This window comes from Oncorhynchus clarkii, chromosome 17 (genome assembly GCF_045791955.1).
Source record: "Oncorhynchus clarkii lewisi isolate Uvic-CL-2024 chromosome 17, UVic_Ocla_1.0, whole genome shotgun sequence".
Lineage (NCBI taxonomy): Eukaryota > Metazoa > Chordata > Actinopteri > Salmoniformes > Salmonidae > Oncorhynchus > Oncorhynchus clarkii.
Window position 1 is genome coordinate 24430279 of NC_092163.1, and position 27813 is coordinate 24458091.

General features: G+C 42.4%; 1 protein-coding gene across 4 annotated transcripts; it reads left to right on the forward strand.

Annotated features, from left to right (window-relative positions):
• The first annotated feature begins 1983 nt into the window (after positions 1–1983).
• On the forward strand, positions 1984–27773 carry LOC139370579 (atlastin-2-like). Of its 4 annotated transcripts, none has more exons than XR_011627148.1 (14): positions 2010–2087; positions 11390–11673; positions 15415–15549; positions 15930–16034; positions 16436–16486; positions 17017–17073; positions 17288–17380; positions 19231–19369; positions 19779–19906; positions 20376–20432; positions 20977–21048; positions 24869–25300; positions 25556–25984; positions 26098–26178. XR_011627148.1 is itself a non-coding variant. In XM_071110155.1 (14 exons), exons 1-14 carry the CDS (start codon positions 2015–2017, stop codon positions 26206–26208), a joined length of 1752 nt encoding a protein of 583 aa, XP_070966256.1. In that variant the 5' UTR covers positions 2010–2014; the 3' UTR covers positions 26209–26211. The 4 variants fall into 4 exon arrangements, 3 of the variants coding, with proteins under 3 accessions (XP_070966257.1, XP_070966256.1, XP_070966258.1); XM_071110155.1 differs by having other exon boundaries at positions 25970–25984; positions 26098–26211; XM_071110156.1 differs by lacking the exon at positions 25556–25984 and having other exon boundaries at positions 1984–2087; positions 26098–27773.
• The last annotated feature ends 40 nt before the right edge of the window (positions 27774–27813 follow it).

Below are 27813 nucleotides of genomic sequence, written 5' to 3' on the forward strand. Positions count from 1 at the left end.
AATCGGTTAATTTTGTATAGATTTATTTAAATTTGCATCAGGCCGCTTCTGGGGGGGATTCTGGTAAGATTCCGGCAAAGTCGGCTGAATTACGGTAGACGGAAATGGTCAAGTGTACTTGGGCCAATTCTGGGCAGACTTTAATTTTGATTCCCGAGTCCGACACCCGATGCCGGGCCAATTCAATCAATTCCAGCCCCGTTTATGGGCCGATTCCTCATTGCTAGCAGGGAGGGTTGTACACCAAAGTTATACATAGTCAAATTCAATACTTAAATTCCAAAATGCTGACATTTAATGATAACAAATTACATTACCCTCCCATGGATGAAATACAAAAAAATACGAAACCCTTCCCCTGAGTGAAATTGAAGAAAAAAAAAACCCACGACACTCCACCATTTTCCTCTGGGTAATAATTGGGTAAATTTCGACCGATCCCTAAGAGGCAATCAGACTCATCGTGCACGGTTACATGTACACAATAGTGCGATTACTGTGATGGATAGTCAGGTTAATATAATAGCTCGTTTAAAACATGCTTTGCAAGAAGAATGACTTCCCTAATAATCCTGTTTACATGGACACATCTGAAATCACAGAGACCATATTAGTTATTACTTTGAATGTGAAAACTATTTATAAGATGCATACTTTCAGTTTTTCTGAACTAACTTCACTCGCGAGTACAGTGTTGTGCACATGCGCAGATCAGATACACAGCTGGAACGTCGATTAAACATGTCCTAATAATTCGAAATATTTCTCAGAAAACTAAGTTTTTTTAATCGGCGCATGCTTACTTCGATTATGACCTTACGCCGATTAAGATGAGCAGAGTGAGGTTTTTACATGACTAATGCCATACTTGGCTTTCTGCCATAATCAGTTTAGTATCGAATTATTAGTGTGCATGTAAATGTACACATTGGCTTCTATCTAAAAGGTCTGAGTGCTTTGATAGTGAAATGGCCAATGCATTTGCAAGGACTTTTCCTAACACCACTTATTTGCATCACATGGCATCCTCCATTTAGCTCGTCCCACAAACTAACAATGGTCCACGAAGATGCACGCTTGACTTTGTAGGTTTTAATCCTTTAATCAACCATTTAAATGTGACAAAAAAATGAACATTTTGGATCAATATGGGAAGACCACTGAGTCAATCTTTACATCATTGACTGTTTTAACGTGTCTAGTCAGTGAAGCGTGAAACATAACATTACAATCCCCTGCTTGCTTCGCTTTATGTACCACAGTTAAGGGGATGAAAATGAATGTAGCCTAGTTATATCAATATGATGCTTTAGGTTGTTATATTGGTTCACATGCGCTAAATTATTGATGGCTCGCTACCTTCACAATACCGGCCCATGTCTAATAATGGATTATAGTGAGCCTATTTCTCTTTCAGTTTTTGTACACCTGTGGAGTTGGTGATAAATGACATGGAGTTTAATTTATGTATATTTTTATTTTACGTTCTACAGTCTGTCTGTATATTCTGTGGGGGGAAAATTGTCATTACTTTGTTCTCCCATTTACAAAAAATATACAGTCTACATAGTTCAGTGATTGGGACAGCAACTGAAAAAGGCATGATCACATGGGCAACTCAATAATCACTCATTACCATCCTAGATCTCTAAACATCAAATAGAACATCAAAACATGATTTTCATTAAAGGTTATTTAATAAATTGAATATATTGAAATTTAGTTTTGGCATGTGTGTGTGTGTGTGTGTGTGTGTGTGTGTGTGTGTGTGTGTGTGTGTGTGTGTGTGTCTGTATGGCAAGAACAATGTCCATTATCAGACCATAATAAAAAAAATACTAAAGTCAATCAGAAGGTTGAGGCTTTCAATCAAAGAGCAAACAATGCTTCTACATAGTCCATTCATTCATTTAGGACCCCGCGGAAAACCTCATCGTTTGAACTTGATAAAGGCAAGTGGGGGCTTTGTTTTTTTTTGACGTCAACTGAATTTGATTATTTTCAACGGGTCAAGATGGCGGAGGAGAGCAGGTTGCAGCATCGGAATCACTCTCCGCAAAATTGCAAAAACAGCATTTTCGGCGAAGGTATTATTTGTCCTTAGGTAGTAAGTGATATGGAAACATGAATACAATTAGGTTGTTTTGTGGGATTGACGATAATAGCCCTGTTATTTTTATTCTGAGCTAACGTTGTCATGGACGAGGGAATGCTATCGAGTTCCAGTGTAGAGCATCCCATCCCATTATTCGTTTCCTATTCAACATCACCTTTACATTTTGCGAGAAAAAAAAATGAATTAACATTAACGTCTTGATTGTGTCAAACTAAATATGATATCCAAAATGTCTCGGTCAAACAAAGTCAAAGCTAGCTAGCAGTTAATAATAAGTTAGCGCTACACAATAAGCTGGGTGTTTCTTTTTGTAATGCTAGCTAGCTAATTGATGTTAGCTGGCTGACCATTTTTTTGGTCTTACTTGCTAGTTTTAGTAAATACAGCTAATCTAATTGTTTTGTTATCTAGCGATCTACCCATTAGCCAACATTGGTACTGTGCAGTATGTGAAGGCATGATCTACCTTATGTCAAAGCTAACGGTACTCTTCAGGTGTCAATGCCATTATTAGATAGACTGCTAGCTAGACTGCTAGATAGCTAGTATTATTGCCTAGTTTAAAATGAATGATCTGCCTAAGTACAGGATGACACGAGTTGCATAAGTGTTTTGTGTAGCTAGCTAGCTAATTTAGGTGGATAGCTTGCTAACCTGTTAAAGGTTTATTAGAAGGTAAAGAGGCCAAGGACCCTATGCTCTAACGTTAGTCTACTGCAGTTAGTCTACTGTCTTGCCTACTTGGAATTAATTTGGCCAGCTAGACGTTAGTTAGCTGCTATAGTTGCTGGTCTTCTCTCTTACGCAACCTCTCAAGAGGATTAGCTAGCTAATTTGCCTAGCCAGTTCACCATCGATGATGTTGGAATACTGTGCGTACTTGTGATACTTTAGCTTGCCAACTACTGTATCATTAACTGTTTCAATACTGACTGCATACAAACAAGCATTGAAGTAGGCCATTACACTTTCACTGCTTCCACTAAGCCCTCGAGAACAAGTGTGTTTACTTGCAGCAGCTGTTCCTGCTGCTTTGCTGCACAAGTCTAGGGTCTATTCTACATGGTGTGTTTTCGAACATTGACCTAGCCAGTCATACCATGGGATTGCATGGTTGAATGGAGGAGAGGGGGGGCTCGAGCTCATGTTTTAAACGGATACTTCCCCATAGTCCGATGAACTCGTGGATACCATTTTTATCTGTGTCCAGTATGAAGAAGTTAGAGGTAGTTTTGTGAGCCAATGTTAACTAGCTAGTTGGCTAGCACATACCCATAGACTTCCAGTCATTGTGATAATGTTAGCTAGTAATTGTAATAGCGACTTCCTTCAAACGAACATATATTTATATTTTAAAATATATATGGTATCCAAAAGTTCATCTGACTCTGGGGAAGTAGATTAAGGGCCTCATTGCCAAAATCCTGAAGTATCCCTTTAAATTGTTTCTGCTAATTTGGACTTCTTAATTTGGACTTCTTGAAATGAGCCAAGGTCAGAGGTGTAGGAATTAAAACTTCATGGAATTGTTAGGAATAGAAATGTTCCTTTACAAGGAGAGAACTGTCTGACCATCCATCCAAGCATGGGAGATTAAGAGGATGGCAATAGCAAAGCTATTATTGGGATCTTTTTCCTCTGTCTAAGAAGTAGGCTAAGCCTTGTCCGAGGCTTGCGCTAGGATGGACCATAGGGCAGGAGCCTGTTTCTATAGGCAACTTGAGGCTACAGTCTTCTGTCTGGCTGTCCAATAAAAAATGTCCTATCCAATTTTCTCCCCATTTCCACCTTTAAGACCTAGGCCAAGCTTTTGCACCTATTGGAAAACATTTTATGAGCTAGCTAGCTTAGTTGGCGTAGGCATTTAGCCTAGCTTACTCTCTCAACCAACATACCCCCCCTGCAGTAATGACAGAGTATGCTTTAATTTGTGTGCTTAGACTGTCTACTGACTAGCAATAAATTGTACTTGACTGAGGCGAGTTCCAGGTGTGTGAGTTGCATCACTGCAAGGCACAGCCTCTTAAAAAGGGAGTCCCGTCATCATCCTAACATGGCATGTATCTCTGACACTGCTGTCTCAGTGGACAACTGCTGACGGAAGAGATCTCTGGCTCTAGGATGGCTTGCTTTCTCTCTCTTTCTCTGAGGACCTGAGCCTTAGGACCATGCTTCAGGACTACCTGGCCTGATGACTCCTTACTGTCCCCAGTCCACCTGGTCATGCTACTGCTCCAGTTTCAACTGTTCTGCCTGCGGCTATGTAACCCTGACCTGTTGACTTGACGTGCTACCTTGTCCTGGACCTGCTGTTTTGGACTCTCTCTCTACCGCCCCAGCTGTCTCTAACTCTGAACGGCTATGAAAAGCCAACTGACATTTATTCCTAAGGTGCTGACCTGTTGCACAACCTGTGATTATTATCTGACCCTGCTGGTCATCTATGAACGTTTGAACATCTTGGCCATGTTCTGTTATAATCTCCACCCGGCACAGCCAGAAGAGGACTGGCCACTCCTCAGAGCTTGGTTCCTCTCTAGGTTTCTTCCTATGTAACGGCCTTTTTAGGGTGTTTTTCCTAGCCACCGTGCTTTTACATCTGCATTGCTTGCTGTTTGAGGTTTTAGGCTGGGTTTCTGTACAGTGCTTTGTGACATCGGCTGATGGAAAAAGGGCTCTATAAATGCATTTTATTGACTAGGATCAGCTTCCCCTCTCATAATCCTAACCTTAACTATTAGTAGGGAAAATAGAAAACTGAACGAGAGCAATGTCTGCAACTTTGGCCTACACTGGTATCTTCGCATGCATCTGAACAGAGTGCTTAAGTGAGCCAGAGAACATTGGCCTAAGTGAACAACATTTCAGGGCCTAGGTTAGCTCCATTTGACCTATGGTTTCGTTTGGATTAACAGATTAGCGTCCCTACCCCATTGACGTTTAACTTTTAAAGTGGGTAAGGTTAGTGTTTTAGGGTAGGGATGTCCCAATAATACGTCATAGCTAACATATTAAGAATGGTTGATTCCTCTAGACTGTTGGCAGGGAGTCATGCCAGCACATCTGAAGTGCCATTGAACTCTAGCCTAGATCGTTTTTTCTTTTTTCTCTCTGATGTTGAGATGTAATACGGGTTATAGGTCTCATCTTGCCCAATATCTTGCTTCATGTTTATGGTATTTGATTATGGATTTCTCAGATTTGTGGCGACGACTGCTGTTCAGTAGTTGCGCAGCACCCTAGAGTTTACTGCCACCACTGTATCCCTCCTGTACTTTTTCTCCCCACCTTGACAACTCTCTCTGGTGTTGATGCGTTTTGATTGATGCCCTTTGGATAAAGGGCTTGAGGCACGCTTCCAAAGCTCACAAAACCAGTCCCGCTCTACACTAGGTTTGTCACGATTCACTGATTCAAATGTTTACGCTAAGACATTTGGATCAGTCTCAAAACCGATCCAAATGTAGCATGCATTGGTCAGAAAATAGATTTTTGAATGTTATAATTAACCGATTCACTTTCTATTGCTCATTACTTTTCTACCTTCTGAAAAGTCCTCCTGTTTTGTGATAACTGATCGGTCCTCTCCTTCAGTATCGCACTAAGCATGTAACTGTGCTGACAGTCATTGATCTAAAAGTAATTTTGCATGCCAAACAACCCCAGGGATGATCAGTAGCCTAGTCAAACTGTGCCCAGTTTTGCACGCTGACCAACGTATAGTAGTTGGCCGGTTCCTGATCTTGCACATCTTCAGCATTTAATGCTAAATGGCTTGCGCAATATTTAGTGACAACCTATGTAAATGATCTATGCTCTGTTGAACATTGTGTAGTAAGCTACTGTAGACGCAGCCTATAGCTAGATGAGTTACCTGCTGAACAGGGCTTAATTTTATTTAGATTGTTCAGGTTCACCATCAGCAAAGTTTTGGTAGTTTTGCATTAAGCAATCTGTGTATATAGTCATTTTTAGATATACAGGGTAACGTTGACCTTTTTCATAACTTAGACAGCAATCACTTTGCGAGGCACTCTGCATAGCCAAAGCAGCAAGGCGAGAAAGTAAGCTCACTAAACTTCCAAACGGTCTAAACAATTTGATTTTGAGATGGGGTGAAATCCAAGTTGCGCTATATATTCATTGGCTATGTCATAGCTTTTTTTGTAAATGATAAATATTCATTCACTACTAGCTCAAACACTTAATCTGCAAAAATGAGAAGTTAATTAGTGGGTGATTTCAGAACCAAAATGGAGCAACAAAAAAAGACTAAATTGCTCCCCCTAATCTGACAGTGGTAGTGTGGTGGTAGATGCCTAATCTCCTTTTATGGCTCAGATCAGGTGCCTAGATGGTTCATACGCTATAATCATACATAATTCACGATGCACACTTACACCATAGACCTACATCATTTATACACACACGTCAGCTCACAGATTCAGCTCATGAGCTGCATCAGCAGCCAATTAAATAATAATAACAAAAATACATTTGAATGGAAAATGAATGTGTTAGTGCATCGACTAGGTTTTTCTCTAATCGCACCGAATCATTTCAAATTAAAACGTCTCGTTCCTGTATCAGAGCCCATGTATCTAGATGCATATCAAATCATCTTGAAGGGGAATGATGCACGTCCCTAATCTACACCGACCAATAGAACACCTGGACTTCTCCAAATCCCTCTTAACCCTTTACACTCGTACCCGCATAGGGGTTGAAAATTGCATATTTGGAGACTGATCTTTTTTTCATATTTTTTTTTCACCAAAAGCACTGTGTGTTTTGACTGACTGCCATTCTGAACTTGAGCACCGCACGAGAGAAGTTGTTCCCGTCCCTCCCACTATTTGGGCGACTTTTGCAAATGTTTTGTTGTCTGAGGGAAATTCTGTAAAAACTGTATTTTGAAAGATGCGATGTTGAAGATTAGGCTATAATACTACATGCCACTGATGTCATTTCGGCCAAACACCCGAGAATCCAAATGTGCACTTCACATTCCCGTATCATGAAACATGTCATATACAGTGTCAGTGTTTATGATCGCTATGTTTGATGTACAGTTACATGATGACATGGCGTCATACCCTGGGTGGTTCTGAACAGTGAGCTTGTTTTTCATCTGAATGCTAGGGCTGGGAATTGCCAGGGACCTCACGATATTATCGTGATACTTTTGTGCCGATATGATATGTATTGAGATTCTATACGGTGATTTTTATTGCGACTTACTAAACAGGCTATTGATCACCATATGTCTGCTGCAGAGGGACTAGGGAACCATGAGAAAATCAGTCATGGAAATAAGTGTTGGAAACCAATTGGTTCTCTATTTAAAAAGATGGCAATAAGCTATGAAGGAAGTATACTGGAGTTTTGGTGAAGATACAGCCAACTAGTGCAAAAAATAATACTGCAATATCAAAACGATATGATGTATGTTCAAATAATGTAACTCTATAGCTATTTATTTTCTTGCCCTTGTCACTACTGAATGCGCGCATGACTCCTTTCTATGTGCACTGAAATGACGATCGGTTTCTCTGAGCTGCCCTGTGAAAGCCTAAAACTAAGATTTTTATTTTAGAACTTGGCAATAGAACAAGCGTTCAAATTATGCCCACCTGACCCAAAATGCGATATTTATAATGAGACGTTTTTTGGGTTGCGTAAACGGTAATTGCGTGAGGGTGGGGCTGCAGGCGTTGTTCCACACAACCAGTGTGCTTGCTGTAGTTCCTCAACGGCACCGCTAGGAGAGCTCAAAAAAGCACCTTCTAGTTGACTCTTCTTTTGTCACCCATCTTGGCTGGTCCCCTGACGTTTGGCATGATGACACGTTGGTATATGACTAAAGCGCTCTAAATAATGCAGAAAGTCGTCCTCAGCCATGAGAACTCGCTCTGATCCTGTACTTAGTCAAATCGTTCATCACTCGCTCCTCCCAGCAGCGTTGACCTTCAGCTTCTAATTTGGCCAAGGGCACTTTTATCCTCATAGGTGGTTTGTTCTACTGTTAGAACCAATGGGTTCACCAGTTTTATGAAACTGTGTCGACTCCCATCTCAAATCTCCTTCCCTCTGCTAACCCTTTTCAGTCCATCTTCCAAATCCCTTTATAATCTGAAAGCCATATTGCCCAGCCAGCTATGGCATAGGCCTAAACCTATTCAGTCCTTTCAGATCTCTGAAGGTGGAGTAGACTGCGACAGAGGCTAGTGAAGTTTTCAAGTTTGGAATGCAGCCTAGCCAGATGGAGACATTGTGAATGGTCATCCTCTGGCCGTTACTCTAGATTAGGTTTCCGGGAGGGCTGCCGTGTGTTCGGGCTTCTGTTCATTCCAGTTGTAACAATGCGACTCCAGGTGCGTTTAGCTAGTGCTGGTCACGAACGAAGGCCTGTGCACACTTTGAACCTTCCACGGCTGTGGATGCCCATTCTGGTGCTGCGCTAGGAGTCGGCCTATGCCTCTACAGACATTTTCTGGCCACAGGATTCTCCATTGAATGTGGTTTTTAGTCCAAGTTTAGGTTTGTCGGAATTGTCCGGATGTTACCTGCTGTGCTCTGGGACTCTGAGACTTATGCGTTTTGATTGATTGACCTGGTCTAAGACTAGTATTTATTTTAAGCCTAATAGATGCCCATTGAGGTGCCCAGTCAAGCACCCTTATTGCCCATATTAAGTATATACAATGGGTCCGGTCATGGTGGTCAAATCCCCCCCCCCCCCCCCCCCATCAGTCATGGTCAGTCAAGGCCATGGATATGAACAGTTGCTTGTTGTGTAGATGTCTATCAAGTTGTTAAATTAGCATAGCAATTAGCACATGACTGGTTGCTTTGCCTTTAAACCCCCTTAAATGTCGCACTCGTTGTGCTGATCCTATTGAAACGACGGGGGCTTTATTTGTCTTGCATTCTCCCTGACTGGCTGGCGATTAACTGCAGTGTCATCTACTGTAATGTGATGAGGGTGGCTGCGTGTGCCCCTCATTATGCCCCCCCCCCAATGGGCTAACTGTCCTTGAAAGGACAGGGGGAACCGAACCAGAGCCCACAGACTTTATTAATGAAACAATTGGGCTGGGGAGGCCGAGTTGATGTCGCGCTGGCAGGGCTGCACAGTCTGCCTGCTAGGTGTGTGTGTCCTAACTGCTCTAACCAGTGTTTGTTTCTTACCCATTCGCAAACTTGTCAACCCAGTTCCGGCCACTTTGTTTTTTGTTTCCTGTTTCAGTGAGTGTGTGGTACAGACAGTATTCTTTCAGCTCTGTTTCACCCAAAGAGTAGCTCAACTCTTCAGAGAACATCAGCCTATATTGTAGTTCAACTTCATTGAATTGCATCCATCAAATGAATCATGAATAGATTGTCATTTAGGCCTACTCATGATTACTGCTCTTGTATCATTTGACTTGAATGTTGTTGCTTTGGCATGCTGACATGTCTGAATTCAAAAACTTTTGACATCAAAACTTGTGACTTATGACTGGGACCCATTATTGTTATGACTGCAGTCTGCTGTTTCTGCTGTTTTAAAGAGAAGGTTCCAACAAATTAAACTATTTTCATCTCTTTCAAGAACCTTACTGGTGTGATCGGAGTTGGCGTAGACTACCTCTCATACCATAGACTACCTGTCTAAACCACACCGTAGAGAAACAGGAAGCAGACAGACACCAACTCGCTGCTAGCTAACACTCCAAACATTTTGAGAACGAAACCCTTTGACATCCGGGCATCTTGATCGGGTTCACTGCAGAGTACAGGGGTTCCTTCTTTTAAAAGTTTCGAGCTCACACCACGGGACTTAGAGGTACCCAGCATCACTGCTTCATTGCTCCAGACCACCGCAAGGGGGAGTTGGAGCACTCGTTATGCTTTTGGGTCCCAAGGTTTTTATATATCCAATCATATCGAGTGGTTCCAATGACAAATTTGATGCGAGCCACCCTTCCATGGTGACTTTCTTCAGCAAAGATGGCTGACAAAACATTACGGAGGAAGCAAATGTAAGTAATTATAACGAGTCAAGCAAAAAATGTACAATTGAGAGGAATGTTAGTTAATGTAGAGACAAACGATTGTGCATATTGTTTTTGTCAAAGTTTGGCAAGTTTCAGCCATATCCAATACCGGGAGTATCAAACTCCATTCTTTGAATGATGCTGTGTCTGCATGTATCTATTACAATTATACACTTCAACAGTGTTTACTGCGCCTGGGACATCAATGATTACACATTGTAACTATGCAATAGACTAGAAACATGATTTAAGTAAAGGCTGATTTGTAATTCATATATACAGAATAAAAAAAAACAGTACATCCTGCCAGCACGCCCACAAACAAGCCACTCAGGCGAAGAATGACACATGGAAGAGGACGATGAATGAGATGGGAGTAACAATCCAGGATATTTACTCTAAGATGACATAATGTACTGAAATAGGCAGGGAGCGGGTTTCGAACCCTCAACATTCTAGTCCGAAGCCCAGTATGCTATCGACTGTGCCCAAATGTACTAATTGATGTTGGGGCCGATTGTTGCAAAAAAATACTATCAATTGGAATCTTTAACATGTGGAAAAGTATTAGTTTTTCACAAGCATAGCAGGATGGGCCATTAGCTGAACAGTATATTGCATAGTTACAATGTGTAATCATTGATGTCCCAGGCGCAGTAAACACTATTCAACCTTTACTTTAACCTTTAAAAATTGTCTAATAGCCAAGCCAGGTGTGAAACCCCCCCAACTTGCAACAAATCATTTGTATCAATCTTTCCACATCTACCTACACACAGTTAATGTTCTGGGGAAAAAAGTGTGTGTGTGTACACTCAGCAAAAACACAAACGTCCTCTCACTGTCAACTGCATTTATTTGCTGTGAGATGTTACCCCACTCTTCCACCAAGGCACCTGCAAGTTCCCGGACATTTCTGGGGGAAATGGCCCTAGCCCTCACCCTCCGACCCAACCGGTCCCAGACTTGCTGTCTTGCAGGAAATCACGCACAGAACGAGTGGAAAAAGATGGCGTAATGGATTAATATGCCCCGAAAATGAAGTTAAAGTAACACAGTTGAATTTATATTGTGGGTGAACTAGTAGGCACATGCAGGTATCTGTGCAATATACACTTTATCTAACCAGTAACCACTTTCAGGTTTGAAAATGTTTAACAAACTCTGATTTGAGGATGGACAATCTCTATGAATTGAGGATCTTCCCTTTAATGATTCTAAACATCTCTACCAGGTGAGCATGGGGTGGAGGGTGTGCCTCATAAGATGAGCCCTGAGGAAGAGGAGGTCCTGTTGTCGGAGGAAGATGAGGAAGAGGCCTTGTCGGCCAGGCCGGTCCAGATCGTTGTGGCTCACGAGGACGACCACGCCTTTGAGCTGGACGAGGCGGCGCTGGAGCGCATCCTGCTGCAGGAGCATGTGCGCGACCTCAACGTGGTGGTGGTGTCGGTGGCCGGTGCCTTCCGCAAGGGCAAGTCCTTCCTGCTGGACTTCATGCTGCGCTTCATGTACAACCAGGTGAGGTTATACACAGGCTTTCCTTGTACAGGCTACATGAGGGGCCTAAAATCAGGGCCTAAAATTCACTTCTTGGTCCACCAGTCACTGTGGCCAGATTTTGTTTGACCAGCCCAAAATATGTTTTCTCTGAAATGACACAACCCATTAAAATGGCTGCGCGTGCTTTGTAATGTTACTAAAACATATGTATTACTAGTAAGAAGTAATGTGGTATATTTCATATGTTTGTGACCCTGCGTTTTTTTTAAAACCAAAAATATCAGATGAGACAAATGTACACAGGTTACCTTGGTAATGTGACTTTCTGCCTGTGAGATTGAGTCTGACTAGTAGCTGTTGTCTTCTCTTCCCTAGCAGTTGAAATTCAAACATTTGAAAAACAACCTACCTAACAATGTAAATAGCCAAGAAACACAAGGACAAAGTCTCACTTCAGTAGACTTTCGTTTCAAGTAAATTAGACCTTTTATGCCTGTGCCAGCGCTCGCACTGGAGCCCTGACCACCCGCCAACGTGACTGGTGAAATTGACATCTTACTGTCAAAATCTAGATGCGGGTGTTTATTTTAGGCCCTGTGTACAACAAGGTGAGGCTAGATGAAAGCTTGTCATACTATACATGTAAAGCTACACTGTGGTGGAATATTCTAATCGAGTGTCATTTCTTCAAACAATCATCTATATTTAATGTTGATTAATTATTGCAAAAATAGCCGGCTGCGACCGGGGGGTCCGTGGGGCGACGCACAATTGGCCTAGCGTCGTCCGGGTTAGGGAGGGTTTGGCTGGTAGGGATATCCTTGTCTCATCGCGCACTAGCGACTCCTGTGGCGGGCCGGGCGCAGTGCACGCTAACCAGGTCGCCAGGTGCACGGTGTTTCCTCCGACACATTGGTGCGGCTGGCTTCCGGGTTGGATGCGCGCTGTGTTAAGAAGCAGTGCGGCTTGGTTGGGTTGTGTTTCGGAGGACGCAAGGCTTTCGACCTTCGTCTCTCCCATGCCCGTTCGGGAGTTGTAGCGACGAGATAAGACAGTAACTACTAACAATTGGATACCACGAAATTGGGGATAAAAGGGGGTAAAATAAAAATGTTTAAAAAACAGACACTAACAGGATAGAAATTATTTCTTATTTAAGTATTAATTGCTAACTATTTAATATCAAACAAATCAGGTAAATATGTAATTTCTCTCAACACACCGGCCTATATGTATAACCAGGACTGTTATACATGTGACCTAGAACCAGGAGAGGATATACACAGGCTTATGTAGTATATGTACATAGGCATACATCGTTACATGTAGAATAAGTTGTAGAATTAGTCCTTATTAAGGATTCCAGCTACTCTTCCTGGGGACCAGCAACATTAACATCTTAGTATGGAAATCCCGTTAACAGCCCTACTTCATTTCTCAAAGAGAAACACAGAACAATTTCTAGACTGACATCTAGTGGAAGCCATAGGAACTGCAGTCTGGGCCCCAATAAATCAGGTCTCCATTAGAAAACCATTGGAAAACAGTGACCTCAATTTTTTTTCCCTGGCTGGATTGTGCTCTACAACCAGTTCTGTTATACTCGCATACATTATTCTAACAGTTTTAGAAACTTCATAGTGTTTTATATCCAATACTACCAATTATATGCATATCCTAGCTTTTGGGCCTGAGTAGCAGGCAGTTTACCTTGTCCAGATGAAAAGCGTACCCGTGAAAATACTGCCCCCTATCCGGGATCAAATTCGACAACATCTGGTGAAAACGGAGTGCGCCAAATTCAAAATACAAAATCGTCAGAAATAGCGATAAAATAAATCACTTACCTTTGAAGATCTTCCTCTGTTTGCAATCCCACGGGTCCCAGCTACACATCAAATGGTCGTTTTGTTCGATAAAGTCCTTTTTAATATCCCAAAATAGTCGGTTTAGTTGGCGCACTTGATTCAGTACAATGGAATCCCAAAAGTTACCAATAAACTTTGTCCAAACAAGTCGAACAACGTTTCTGATCAATCCTCAGGTACCCTAATATGTAAATAAACAATCAAATTTAAGACGGAAAATAGTATGTTCATTACCGGAGATAAATAACGAAGTGCGCGCGCCCTCATCCACGCGCGACACAATACTACAGTCAAAATGGGAGCCACCTAGACTAACAACAAATTCTAGCTCATTTTTTTAAACCGCCTGAAAATCTTTCTAAAGACTGACATCTAGTGGTAGCCCTAGGAACTGCAATCTGACTATCCCAATAACAAGGATTTGAATGGGCAGACACCTAAAAAGAAAATAATAATAATAATTTCCGGATGGATTCTCCTTGGGTTTTCGCCTGCCATATCAGTTCTGTTATAATCACAGACCGCTTCTGGGCCTGAGTAACAGGCAGTTTACTTTGGGTATGTCAGTCACCCGAATTTCCGAATACTGCCCCCGGCCCTCAAGAAGTTAAGGCAAATACAATTTAAAACACTTTTCACAACACATTAAGTGGCCGCATGCGTGTTTGTGTGCAGCCTATACTGACCACACACCTGCTCTGACCCACCAGGTATGGAAATACACAGGTTAGAATGCAAACACAGTGGCCCTCAACCTGCCAGTCTGGAACATACTAGAATATGAGGCAAGGTTCAACATTAACTCTCGCCTGTTTTTTGTTGATAGTAAACTCATGCTTTTGTAGATAGACGCCAGTGGATTTCCAAGTAGAAATTCACTTGACCAGTAGACTTCTGGCCTACTTGCCCCGACCGGAGAAAACCCATTGTCAAACCCTTGTGAGAACTGGAGCACAGCTCATGTCACATGTCTGGTGAACTTTGTGTCTGAGTGCTTTATGACCTGTGGTGTTTCGCCGCATTGAAGAGCTATTTTCTGCAGATGCGCTGTGAAATGATCCAGTATCACTTATTGAAAATATTGCCTTTTGGGCTACCTGGCGGTGCTTTGGGCTACCTGGCGGTGCTTTGGGACATCTGCTAGAACATGTTTACATGGACTTCAAACAGCTCATTAGATGAAATCACACAACCAACCAGAGATACTTATCTTGAGTTGGAAAACATTGTCCTCATATTTTTCAGTCAGTGAAACTAAGAGCTGTGAGGAATTAATTCACTCCATTCATTGGATGCTTAGGGAGTAAACTTATCAGGATTTCTGCCACAACTTGCTAAACCTGTTTGCTGTTCATAACTTGTTTAGGGGGGGTGACCGTAATCCATTTGAGCTGTGCTTAAAGCTGATTTTTGGGCGCACAATGCTTGGGACTGTGGCCCGCTTTTGCAAGAACTTTATTCCAGGCATAAAGGCTGCTTTTGTGTGTGTGGCCCTCAAGGTTTGAGCGGGGATTGCCATCAATATGCCACTCGGGTATGCTAACAAACAGGAGGGCCTGGGTTAGGGTTGTTCAATATGAGAGTAGGGTCCAGAGAAAAAATATCTAGCTTCTAGACACTTCAAGGATATCTGGAATACATCTGATGGGTCTAAGCAGGTACTGTAGGAGATGGTAGTATTTCTTGCCCTCTAATAGGCTTGGTAGGGCCTTGACCATATTGTTCGCTTATACCGTTCAGGTTTACATTAATTGTCTAGGGAAAATGGCTAGAGGTTGTTTCTGGGCAGGGCCTGTGAGGACCGTTTCAGCCAACGAGAGTCGTGGTACTGTAGCTACATGGCTCATATGATTGCCAATCTCCTGCTTTGATGTGTCTTCTTCCTCTTCAGACATCTTGCTCCTGGCTGGGTGGGCACGAGGAGCCACTGACAGGCTTCACCTGGCGGGGTGGCTGCGAGAGGGAGACCACGGGCATCCTGGCCTGGAGCGAGGTGTTTGTGGTGGACAAGCCAGACGGGAGCAAGGTAAATACAAAGTCTCTTTTCCCTTGGATGGGCACACGTTTTCTACCAACTAAGGTTTGAATTGTTAAGACTTTGCACTCCAAAATCAAAGTTTGTTTGATATTTTCAGACCGCTAAAACAATCAAGATGAGTCCATATCAAACACCACGAGTAAAATGTGGAAATTATATGCCATTTGTTGTCTCGATTAATTTTGGATTGCGGCATATAGCTGGATTTCCAAAACAGATTTCCGAACTTTGATTTTTGGAGTGCAATGTCCCTTTAAAAGACACTGTTTAAGATTTCCAGTTGTCCATTGGTTAATTCAACTGATTTAATACCCCTTGATATTGGTAAAGAATGCGACTTATTCATTGATTTGATCCTTTCCCTGCAGGTTGCTGTTCTTCTAATCGACACACAGGGGGCTTTCGACAGCCAATCGACCATCAAAGATTGTGCGACGCTGTTTGCGTTGAGCACCATGACCAGCTCTGTACAGGTATGACGCTCCCCCTCACAGTATTGTGCACCCTTTATATGAAGGTGTTCACTGCTCAAAGAAGTAGGGGAGATCTACAATGTGTGTGTGTTACATTTGCCAGTATTGAACAAATAATAGTAGGGAACTGGGTGATTCTAGGCTGTTTGTATGAGGAATGCCACTCTACCTATCCCCCTTTTCGCCAGTAAGTATCTGGATTGAAAAATTGGCTTTTTTCCCCGAGACTTGGTGCATGTTATTGCATGCTAAATAAACAGTTGAAGTTATACTGTCATGTGCTAGTTCTAGACTGTAATTGAATACCAGACTTTCCCTGTACCAACTTTTCAATTCATGCAAAACAGTGATAGATCACATTTTCAATGCCGACATCAGGTTGATGTTTTGTCACCCGTTAGGTTTACAACTTGTCTCAGAATGTGCAGGAAGACGACCTTCAACATCTCCAGGTTTGTGTGTGTCCATGTTTGTTAAGTCCCCCTTCCAGAACAATCCAATCTTCAACACTGCCTTGGACGTCGAAGTCCACAAACAACTTGAAAAGGATCTTTACTTTGAGGTTATCACAGCCCTCCGGGGGGGGGAAATGTCTACATGATGTTCCTTTGATGATCAACCATGCAGTTGGAACTATTGTACTTAAGTGGGTCACAATTAGAGCGCTTGTATGGAAGTATATAGCTGCTTTCTCCCTTGTTAAAGATATGGACGTTTGAAATGCTAAGTGTACCCCTTTTGACTCTAGCACCCCTAGAAGCAAAAGTTATTTATATATGTATATGTAGCCTCTTTAAAACCTACTCAACAGACGACTCTGAAATTAAGCGTGTTATTAACGTTACTATCCTATTAGACGGCAACAGTCCACTGCAAGACGGCTCCTTGTTATTAATAGATCGACTGACTGTTGTCCTTTTTGACAAGAACGTGGAGTATTACTCTGCTTTATGCCTGACGTTTTGTTTCTCCCCCTACCTAGCTCTTTACTGAATATGGGAGGCTGGCCTTGGAGGAAATCTATGAGAAACCATTTCAGGTATAATCGCATTTCTCTGCTGCCTTTCCTGAATGAACGGCATGCAATGCCTTTCTTATTGGATAATAATGACGAGATTTTTAAGTAATTGAGATGGAGCTAATGGGCATCTCTAGAGTCTTATTCAATATGGCTGCCATTACTTGACATTTTGTGAAAAATCAATAGTCATGTAGTATCTTGTTTAATATTTATTCCTTGACTTCCACAACAGACTTTAATGTTTCTTATAAGAGACTGGAGCTACCCTTACGAGCATTCTTACGGCTTAGAGGGAGGGAAGAGTTTCCTGGAGAAGAGATTACAAGTACGTATTTTTTTCACTTGCTCCATTCTAAGAAAATAAGAGCTTTAACCTCTGACATTTCAGGAACTAAAGCACTTACACACGTTCTAATTTTTTTTAAATTTATTTTATTTCACCTTTATTTAACCAGGTAGGCTAGTTGAGAACAAGTTCTCATTTGCAACTGCGACCTGGCCAAGATAAGGCATAGCAGTGTGAACAGACAACACAGAGTTACACATGGAGTAAACAATTAACAAGTCAATAACACAGTAGAAAAAAGGGGAGTCTATATACATTGTGTGCAAAAGGCATGAGAAGGTAGGCGAATAATTACAATTATGCAGATTAACACTGGAGTGATAAATGATCAGATGGTTATGTACAGGTAGAGATATTGGTGTGCAAAAGAGCAGAAAAATAAATAAATAAAAACAGTATGGGGATGAGGTAGGTGAAAATGGGTGGGCTATTTACCAATAGACTATGTACAGCTGCAGCGATCGGTTAGCTGCTCAGATAGCAGATGTTTGAAGTTGGTGAGGGAGATAAGTCTCCAACTTCAGCGATTTTTGCAATTCGTTCCAGTCACAGGCAGCAGAGAACTGGAACGGAAGGCGGCCAAATGAGGTGTTGGCTTTAGGGATGATCAGTGAGATACACCTGCTGGAGCGCGTGCTACGGATGGGTGTTGCCATCGTAACCAGTGAACTGAGATAAGGCGGAGCTTTACCTAGCATGGACTTGTAGATGACCTGGAGCCAGTGGGTCTGGCGACGAATATGTAGCGAGGGCCAGCCGACTAGAGCAAACAAGTCGCAGTGGTGGGTGGTATAAGGTGCTTTAGTGACAAAACGGATGGCACTGTGATAAACTGCATCCAGTTTGCTGAGCAAACTTTTTGTAGATGGAAGCAATTTTGTAGATGACATCGCCGAAGTCGAGGATCGGTAGGATAGTCAGTTTTACTAGGGTAAGTTTGGCGGCGTGAGTGAAGGAGGCTTTGTTGCGGAATAGAAAGCCGACTCTTGATTTGATTTTCGATTGGAGATGTTTGATATGGGTCTGGAAGAAGAGTTTAGAGTCTAGCCAGACACCTAGGTACTTATAGATGTCCACATATTCAAGGTCGGAACCATCCAGGGTGGTGATGCTGGTCAGGCATGCGGGTGCAGGCAGCGAACGGTTGAAAAGCATGCATTTGGTTTTACTAGCGTTTAAGAGCAGTTGGAGGCCACGGAAGGAGTGCTGTATGGCATTGAAGCTCGTTTGGAGGTTAGATAGCACAGTGTCCAAGGACGGGCCGGAAGTATATAGAATGGTGTCGTCTGCGTAGAGGTGGATCAGGGAATCGCCCGCAGCATGAGAAACATCATTGATACATACAGAGAAAAGAGTCGGCCCGAGAATTGAACCCTGTGGCACCCCCATAGAGACTGCCAGAGGACCGGACAGCATGCCCTCCGATTTGACACACTGAACTCTGTCTGCAAAGTAATTGGTGAACCAGGACAGGCAGTCATCCGAAAAACCGTCATCCGCTGTTCAAACAGCCTGGTGTCCTATGTTTGTGCAGTCTTGCCAACTCCTATGGTCATTGGCACGACAACGACCAGTAGTAGGCTATACAGCACTTGACATTGGCATGACAACGACCAGTAGTAGGCTATACAGCGCATGGAGAGGTGATTCTAGCTACAAGGCTGCACACTTGGGTTCTGAAGGAATAGATGGAATAGATGCCAACACTCTGACAGCTATGCTGCCTTCGTCAGGGTTTTTAGCGCAGACAGATCTGAGACCAGGCCAATTCGAACTGTATTTGTCCAACCATTTACTTGAATAAGCAAGGGTCTCTCCACTGTATGCAGGTGAAACAGAACCAGCACGAGGAGCTGCAGAATGTCAGGAAGCACATCCATTCCTGCTTCTCGAACATTGGCTGCTTCCTCCTGCCCCACCCCGGCCTCAAGGTGGCCACCAACCCCAACTTTGATGGCAGACTCACAGGTACGCTGTCGGAAAAGGTTGCTCAATTACCCTTGTGGAAAGATTGCTACATAAATGCCATCTATTACAATACGAAGGTCACCTTTTCTAAGTTCTTAAACAACACATTTGCCTTTATATAGTTGCATTTAAGGTCTGGTGGTGTTTTTAAAAGGAAAATGTCCAGACCTTTAATAAGAAATTATACTAGATTACTTTAGAAAAAAAATTGGCGTTGACTGATCAGATCAGATCAAATGATGACATAAAGAACCGTTGTGTTGAAACGCCCGTGCGATGTTTATTAACAGTGAGAATCGCAGAATGGTTAACTAAACGACAGAGTTTGACTGTGTGATATTAGATTGCTTCTTGTGTAAATATTTTCTGTCTGGATTTGAATGATTTTCCCACTTGTCTCCCCCTCTAGATATTGATGACGATTTCAAGACTGAGCTAGTCAACCTAGTGCCAATCTTGTTGTCCCCGGAGAACTTGGTGGAGAAAGAAATCGGAGGATCCAAAGTGACGTGCCGAGACCTTGTACAGTATTTTAAAGTAAGTTGATTGTTTCAAGCATTCCTTCTGAGCTTATGCCTTGCCATCATTAGCCAGGCCAGTTACTCAACCCTGCACCTTAGAGGATGCTGCCCTATGGACATAGACGTGGAATCACTGGTCACTTTAATAATGCTTACAAAATGAGTAAAACAGTATGCATGTAGATACTGTATTCTAGTCGATTCCACTCCGACATTGCTCGTTCTAATAGTTATATATTTCTTAATTCCATTCTTTTACTTTGCGATTCGTGTGTATTGTTGGATACTACTGCACTGTTGGAGCTAGGAACTCAAGCATTTCACTACAACCTCAATAACATCTGCTAAATATGTGTATGTTACCAATAACATTTTATTTACTCTATACCTCAACTTTTATATACCCTTTTTTCCTCCTATACCTTTCCTCAATTAATTTTCTTCTTCTGAAACAAATGTTGCTTGTTTATTTTTTTTCGGCACAGGCATACATGAAAATATACCAAGGGGAGGAGCTGCCTCATCCCAAGTCAATGTTACAGGTAGTTCACTCTCCAGATAGTCAATGATAAATTCCCCTAACAAATAACTGGATTGTGTTCAGTAGGCACAAAATGGAATAGAATAGTTTGAGACGGGGGTAAAACGGGGAGGCACTACCTGAATTTAGAAAGCTTGTTTTCTGTTGCAAAATGTTCTTGTAAATACAGCCCTGAAACGTTCTCATGTTTTCACTTGTAGTTGACCAAATGTATTGTGCCATGAACATTCATTGCATCCCGATGCCTTTTTGAAACCTTTTTAAGTTACTTAGTCAATGAGAGATTAGCAAACTATATGCTTTTACTCATGAGTGTGGGGAGTTGTGCCCATTTCTGTCCTATGAAGTCATTCCTGACCAATATTTGTCTATTTAGAGGGCCCGTTTGGCTAAAGAATACCTCCAGAGGCAACACGTATTCCATATAGGCTCTTTAAAACTTTGAGTCGAATTTCATGTGAATGTAGGAGAACGTTGATGCACCAAAGGAACCTAATCTCAGGACGGCTGTGTTTTCCCCTCTGCTTTCTCCCGCTGTCACCTAGGCAACGGCTGAAGCCAACAACCTGGCAGCTGTTGCAGGAGCAAAAGACATTTACAACAAAGGCATGGAGCAGGTAATTGAACAATTACTTTCTGTTTTGAGCATCCAATTTAGCATATGACTGACTAATAAAAGCAGTCGAAGCGTTTTCATCTGTGCGGATGAGTTGTGGCGTGTGTTACTAGCTACATTTTACTCAAGATTGATTTAGTCGAAAAGCTTTTTTTAGTTTTTTTTGTTGTCCATTTAACCATCAATGTTCATTAGACGGCTCTAAATAAACTCGGAAACAGCTCTGTTTTTGCTCTCAGCAAAGTTGTGTCCTCCTAGCTCCTACATCTAGCTATGCGCTGGCTCCTTGTAGATCTGAAAGGATTTGGTTGATTTAGTCCCGTGTATACTCCTGTGTAGTCTAGTGTGCTGATGTTCACATTTACGTTGTTTCTTCTGTATTGATCTATACTGACCAAAAATAGAAATGCAACAATTTTTATGATTTTACTGAGTTACAGTTCATAAGGTAATCAGTCAAATGAAATAAACTCATTAGATCCTAATCTATAGATTTGACATGACTGGGCAGGGGCGCAGCCATGGGTGGAACTGCGAGGGCATAGGCCCACCCACTGGGGAGCTAGGCCCAGCCAATCAGAATGAGCTTTTCCCCATTAAAATACTTTATTACAGACAGAAATACTCCTCAGTTTCATCAGCTGTTCGGGTGGCTGGTCTGACTCTCCCACAGGTGAAGAAGCTGGATGTGGAAGTCCTGGGTTGGCGTGGTTACACGTGGTCTGCGGTTGTGAGGACGGTTGAACGTACTGCCAAATTCTCTAAAACAATGTTGGAGGCTGCTTATGGTAGAGAAATAACCATGAAATTCACTGGCAACAGCTCTGGTGGACATTCCTGCACTCAGCATGCCAAATGCATGCTCCCTCAACTTGAGATGTATGTGGTGCTGTTGTGACAAACTGCACATTTTAGTGGCCTTTTATTGTCCCCAGCTCAAGGTGCAACTGTGTAATGATTATTGCTGTTTAATCCTCTTTTTGATATGCCACGCCTGTCAGGTGGATGGATTATTTTGGCAAAGGAGAAATACTCACTAACAGGGATGTAAACTAATTTTTGCATGAAATTAAGCAAAATAAGCTTTGTATGGAACATTTCTGAGATCTTCTATTTCAGCTCCGTGAAACATGGGACCAACACATGTTGCTTTTTATATTTTAGTTCAGTGTACACTACCGGTCAAAGTTTTTAGAACACCTACTCATTCAAGCTTTAAAAAACAACGATTTTCTACATTGTAGAATAAGAGTGAAGACATCAAAACTATGAAATAACGTAGTAACCAAAGTGTTAAACAAATCCAAATATATTTGAGATTCTTCACATAGCCACCCTTTGCCTTGATGACAGCTTTGCACACTCTTGGCATTCTCTCAACCAGCTTCATGAGGTAGTCCCCTGGTATGCCTTTCAATTAACTTCTTGATGCACCCATCCCGTTACCGGGATCATTTTCGTGAACATCCGCTGAATTGCAGAGCGCCAAATTAAATTTTCATGAAATCACAAGTGCAATATAGCAAAACACAGCTTAGCTTGTTGTTAATCCATCCACTTGGCGTGTTAGATTTCAAAAAAGCTTTTCGGCGAAAGCATACCAACTGTTTATGTAAGGACATCTCTCTCAGCAGACAAAACATTAGAAACAGCTAGCAGCCAAGTAGATTGGTCACGGAAGTCAGAAAAGCAATAAAATGAATCGCTTACCTTTGATCTTCGGATGTTTGCACTCACGAGACTCCCAGTTACACAATAAATGTTCCTTTTGTTCCATAAAGATTATTTCTATATCCAAAATACCTCCATTTGGTTGGCGCGTTATGTTCAGAAATCCACAGGCTCGAGCGGTTACGACCGGGCAGATAAATTCCAAATAGTATCCGTAAAGTTCGTAGAAACATGTCAAACGTTTTTATAATCAATCCTCGGGTTATTTTTACAATATATAATCAATAATATTTCAAGCAGGACTGTAGCTTCTTCAATAGGAAAGAGAGAGAGAGAAAATGTCTGCTCCAAGCTGTTGCGCATGCAAAACGCTGCTGGCACCCAGCCATACAATGACGCGATGTGATCTTTCTCGCTCATTTTTCAAAATAAAAGCCTGAAACTGTCTAAAGACTGTTCACACCATGGGGAAGCCATGGGAAAAGGAATCTGGTTGATATCCCTTTAAATGGCGCGAAGGCAGGCAATGGAACAGAGCTTTTAGGAAAAACAGCGTGTTCGCCTGCAATATCAGTTCTGTTATACTCACAGACAATATTTTGACAGTTTTGGAAACTTTAGTGTTTTCTATCCTAATCTGACAATTATATGCATATTCTGGGCCTGAGAAATAGGCAGTTTCATTTGGGTATGTTTTTCATCAAAATACTGCCCCCCTACACTCAACAGGTTAATTAATTTGGAATTTCTTTCCTTAATGAGTTTGAGTCAGTCAGTTGTGATGTGACAAGGTAGGAGTGGTATACAGAAGATGGCCCCATTTGGTGAACAGCCAAAATAAGCAAAGATAAATGGCAGTCCATTACTTTAAGACATGAATGTCAATCAATACAGAAAATGTCAAGAACTTTTAAAGTTTCTTCAAGTGCAGTCGCAACAACCATCAAGCGCTATGATGAAACTGGATCTCATGAGGACCGCCATAGGAAAGGAAGACCCAGCGTTACCTCTGCTGCAGAGAATAAGTTCATTAGTTATTGCACCCCAAATAAATCCTTCAGAGTTCAATTAACAGACCAATCTTAGCATCAACTGTTCAGAGGAGACTGGGTGAATCAGGCCTTCATGGTCGAATTGCTGCATAGAAACCACTACTAAAGGACACCAATAAGAACTTGCTTGGGCCAAGAAACACGAGCAATGGATATTAGACTTGTGGAAATTTGTACTTTGGTCTGTCCAAAGTCCAAATTGGAGATTTTTGGTTCCATCCGCCGTGTCTTTGAGACGCGGTGTGGGTGAACGGATGATTTCTGCATAGGTTTTTCCCACTTTAAAGCATGGAGGTTGTGTGGGGTTGCTTTGCTGGTGACACTGTCTGATTTAATTTAGATTTCAAGGCACACCTAACCAGCATGGCTACTGCAGCGATACGCCATCCCATCTGGTTTGCGCTTCGTGGGGCTATCATTTGTTTTTCAACAGGACAATGACCCAACACATGTCCAGGCTGTGTAATGGCTATTTTACCAAGAAGGAGAGTGATGTAGTGCTGCATCACATGACCTGGCCTCCACAATCCTCAGACCTCAACCAAATTGAGATGGTTTGGGATGAGTCGGACCGCAGAGTAAAGGAAAAGCAGCCAACAAGTGCTCAGCACATGTGGGAACTCCTTCAAGACTGTTGGTAAAGTATTCCAGGTGAAGCTGTTTGAAAGAATGCCAAGAGTGTGCAAAGCTCTCACGGCAAAGTGTGGCTACTTTGAAGAATATAAAATATATTTTGATTTGTTTCTTTTTTGGTTACTACATGATGCCATGTGTTATTTCATAGTTTTGATATCTTCACTAGTATTCTACAATGTAGAAAATAATACAAAATAAACAAACCCTTGAATGAGTGCGTAGGTGTTCTAAAACTTTTGACCGGTATTGTATTCATCCCACATCTGAGTGGCAAAGAGACGTGTCTAGACTTAGAGGCTAGGGGTTGACTTGCGATTGGAATTGCGTGTGATTTAATTGCCATTAAATTGTCTTGCATCTGTCAGATGACCAGCCCATATGGGCTTATAAAACACTGAATATTCAATAAGTAAATGAGTTGCAGTATGTTTGTCCCTCATGGCGAACTCTCCTTTCTCCCAGGTGTGCGGAGGCGACAAGCCCTACATGGCCCCCGATCAACTGGAGCGCGGCCACGCGAACCTGCTGCAGGTGGCGGTCAAACACTTCCGCTCGGTCAAGAAAATGGGCGGCGAGGACTTCTGCCGGTGCTACCAGGAGCAGCTGGAAGCAGAGCTGGACGAGGCCTTCACGAACTTCATCAAGCACAACGATGGCAAGAACATCTTCTATGCTGCGCGCACGCCCGCCACGCTCTTCGCCGTCATGTTCGCCATGTACGTGGCGTCGCTGGTCACGGGCTTCCTGGGTATCAACACAGTGGCCACGGTGTGTAATCTCATTATGGGCGTGGCACTGGCTGCGCTCTGCCTTTGGGCCTATGTGAAGTATTCCGGCGAGTTCCGCGAGGTGGGCAGTGTCATCGACCAGGTGGCCGAGACCCTGTGGGAGCAGGTGGGTGACCCGGGAGTGGAGGGTGGGGGGGGAAGAAATGACTGCCGCACATCTCTTGATCAGTCAGAATATTATGCATGTTCTGTTTCTCTTGCTCGGGCTCTTTCACTCCTATTTGACCACCTCTTATCTCCCTTTTTAATGTATGCCTCTTTCTCTTTTCTGTTCCTCCCTTTCACTCTTTCTTTCTACCCCCTCACTCTCTTCCCTTTCCCTGTCTCACACCATGTCCCTCTCCTGCTTACTCTTTTACAGAGAGCGTTTGCTCCCAAGCTCTTTGTCCTGTTCTTTTCCTAACCTGTTTGGATGTGACCGAATGTGATTCTCTTTCCTCCCCCTCAAACCAGAATTTTCCCAAATCAAGTTTATTTTCCTCATCAGCCTATCTCTTCCCTTTCCTTGTTCCCTATCTGCCTTTGTCTCTCTGGTTGCACCCTGATTCTTTACCCTTTCTCCAGATGTGTGCGCCCGCCATGGATTTAAAATAAATGTATTGGTGTAAGAGTTAGCTTGAGGGAGTTTCAACCATTGTTAAATCCATGAGAGGGAGGGTGCAAGTGCACACTTTGGAAGGAGGGAAAGATAATTGGGACACCTCCCTCACTACTTTCCCCACTAATTAGTCTTCCCTCTTTTTATCTTTTTTTTAAAACTTTGTGCTTGCCACAGAGGACGCCACGAAAGGTAAGAGGTGGCCAGAGGGGAAAAGGGCTCCTTTTCTGAGGCAGAAATAACTTCAAACGTCACTACTAATGTCATTAACACGTTCCACAATACTTCCCTTGCCTTGTTTTCAGATCTTTTCCAAACTCTTTGAGGTGGCGAGGAGTCGAGTCTCGTTGGATTCCTTGATAACGGCCCAGAGAACGAGACTGGCCTCCAACAACAATGTCAAGAAGAAAAACTAGCACCTTCGCTTGGTTTCCAGTGTCCATTTTTAGGACCATATATAAATGTTTTCTTTTTTGATAGCTCATGGTCTCATGCCATGCTGGTTTAGTATTTAAAAACTGCATTTTATACCTGGTTTGCACCACAAATGTGGAATACAGGTTGGCACTTTCATGGTTGATTTCTCATATGTTGTGGGGTTTAGGGTGGGTAGGGTGACATCGGGGAGTGTGTGCGCTCTCATGATAAGCTGCCACCATTTCCATTTTTGGTATGGATGAATGTACGAACAAACAAATGAAGCTTGCTTTCCTTTCTTTGCTCCTTTCTCTCCACCTCCAGTTGTTGGTTTTATCCTCCTTTCCCCCTCCCTTTCATCTGACGTCTTCCCCTCCTTCTCATTTTCTTTCCCACCACTCTTGTCTCTCTCCCCAGGTGTTGAAGCCTCTGGGCGATAACTATATGGAGGATAAAATTAGGCTGAGTGTGGTCAAGTCTCTGCTTGTCTGAGCGAGCCGTTGTCACAGTACGGAAAGTTAGAGTAAATGGGAGACCCGCTGCCCACATTAAGTGTCAACTCGCCCGTAGAACCAACGTTTACAGCTTTACCCTCTGTAATTGGTCCTAGCCGCTCGTCACTTAACTTGGGCACCCAATGAGAAGGTGGCATTACGAGCGGTTGGCAGTGTGGAGAAGGATGAGCCCGCCTCCTTTTCTTTGATCAGACTGCTGATTGGATGTCTTGTGAGATGCATCTTCCCCCCCCTCCAGCCAATGGAAACTGATTTATTGTTATAGTGACAGGACATTTTGTGGTAGTTTTATTTAAGCGGGGCCAATTTACAGCTCAGTAGTTTTATTAGTGGTTGTCTGGGACATGCAGCGTTTAGAGGACTATTTAAGCTACAATGTACTCCTCGTCTTCTCTAAGATCTTTCTCGTTTTCCTTCCTACTTGTCTGAGTGAATGGATATTAATCAATGTAAGAACAACCACTGCTCTCTTTCACTAACACTTGTCATTGGTGTTTTGCGACTACACAGTTACACACCGATCGCGGTATAGCTAGTTGTAGCCTGCCTATTAGTTCAGCGTCACTCTCCCACCTCCCACCACATCTCTCAACCAGCTGCTCTTAAGGTGAATCATTTTGTATTTCTATTGAAGTATTAGAATTATTATTCTTATTCTGTTGCAATTATTCCATCCAGACCATTACCGCCAATGTGTGCTGTTTTGTACAGTTTTTTTTTATTTTATTATTTTTTTTACTCATCCCTAATGGGGCATGTGTACGAAATATACATATATAAATACATTTTCTATACCTTTTTTGTAGCTGGGAGAACAATGGTTTCGTGGTAGGCCACTGTGCAGTTTACTGTATTTAAATGAATGCTTTCGTGATTTGTGTATGTCCAATAAATTCTTTTTATATACATTTGTAAAGTAATCTACATTGAGCACTGCAATTCCACCCCTGCTGGCAAAGAATGTTTGTAAACTTAATTTTCTTCTGTTGCAGTTTAAAGTTATTATCGTTAATTTATTTTTCAAGACGAGATTAAAACAATACAGTATATGAAGTAATGCTTGATTGGTTTGTTTGTACAAACGGTGGC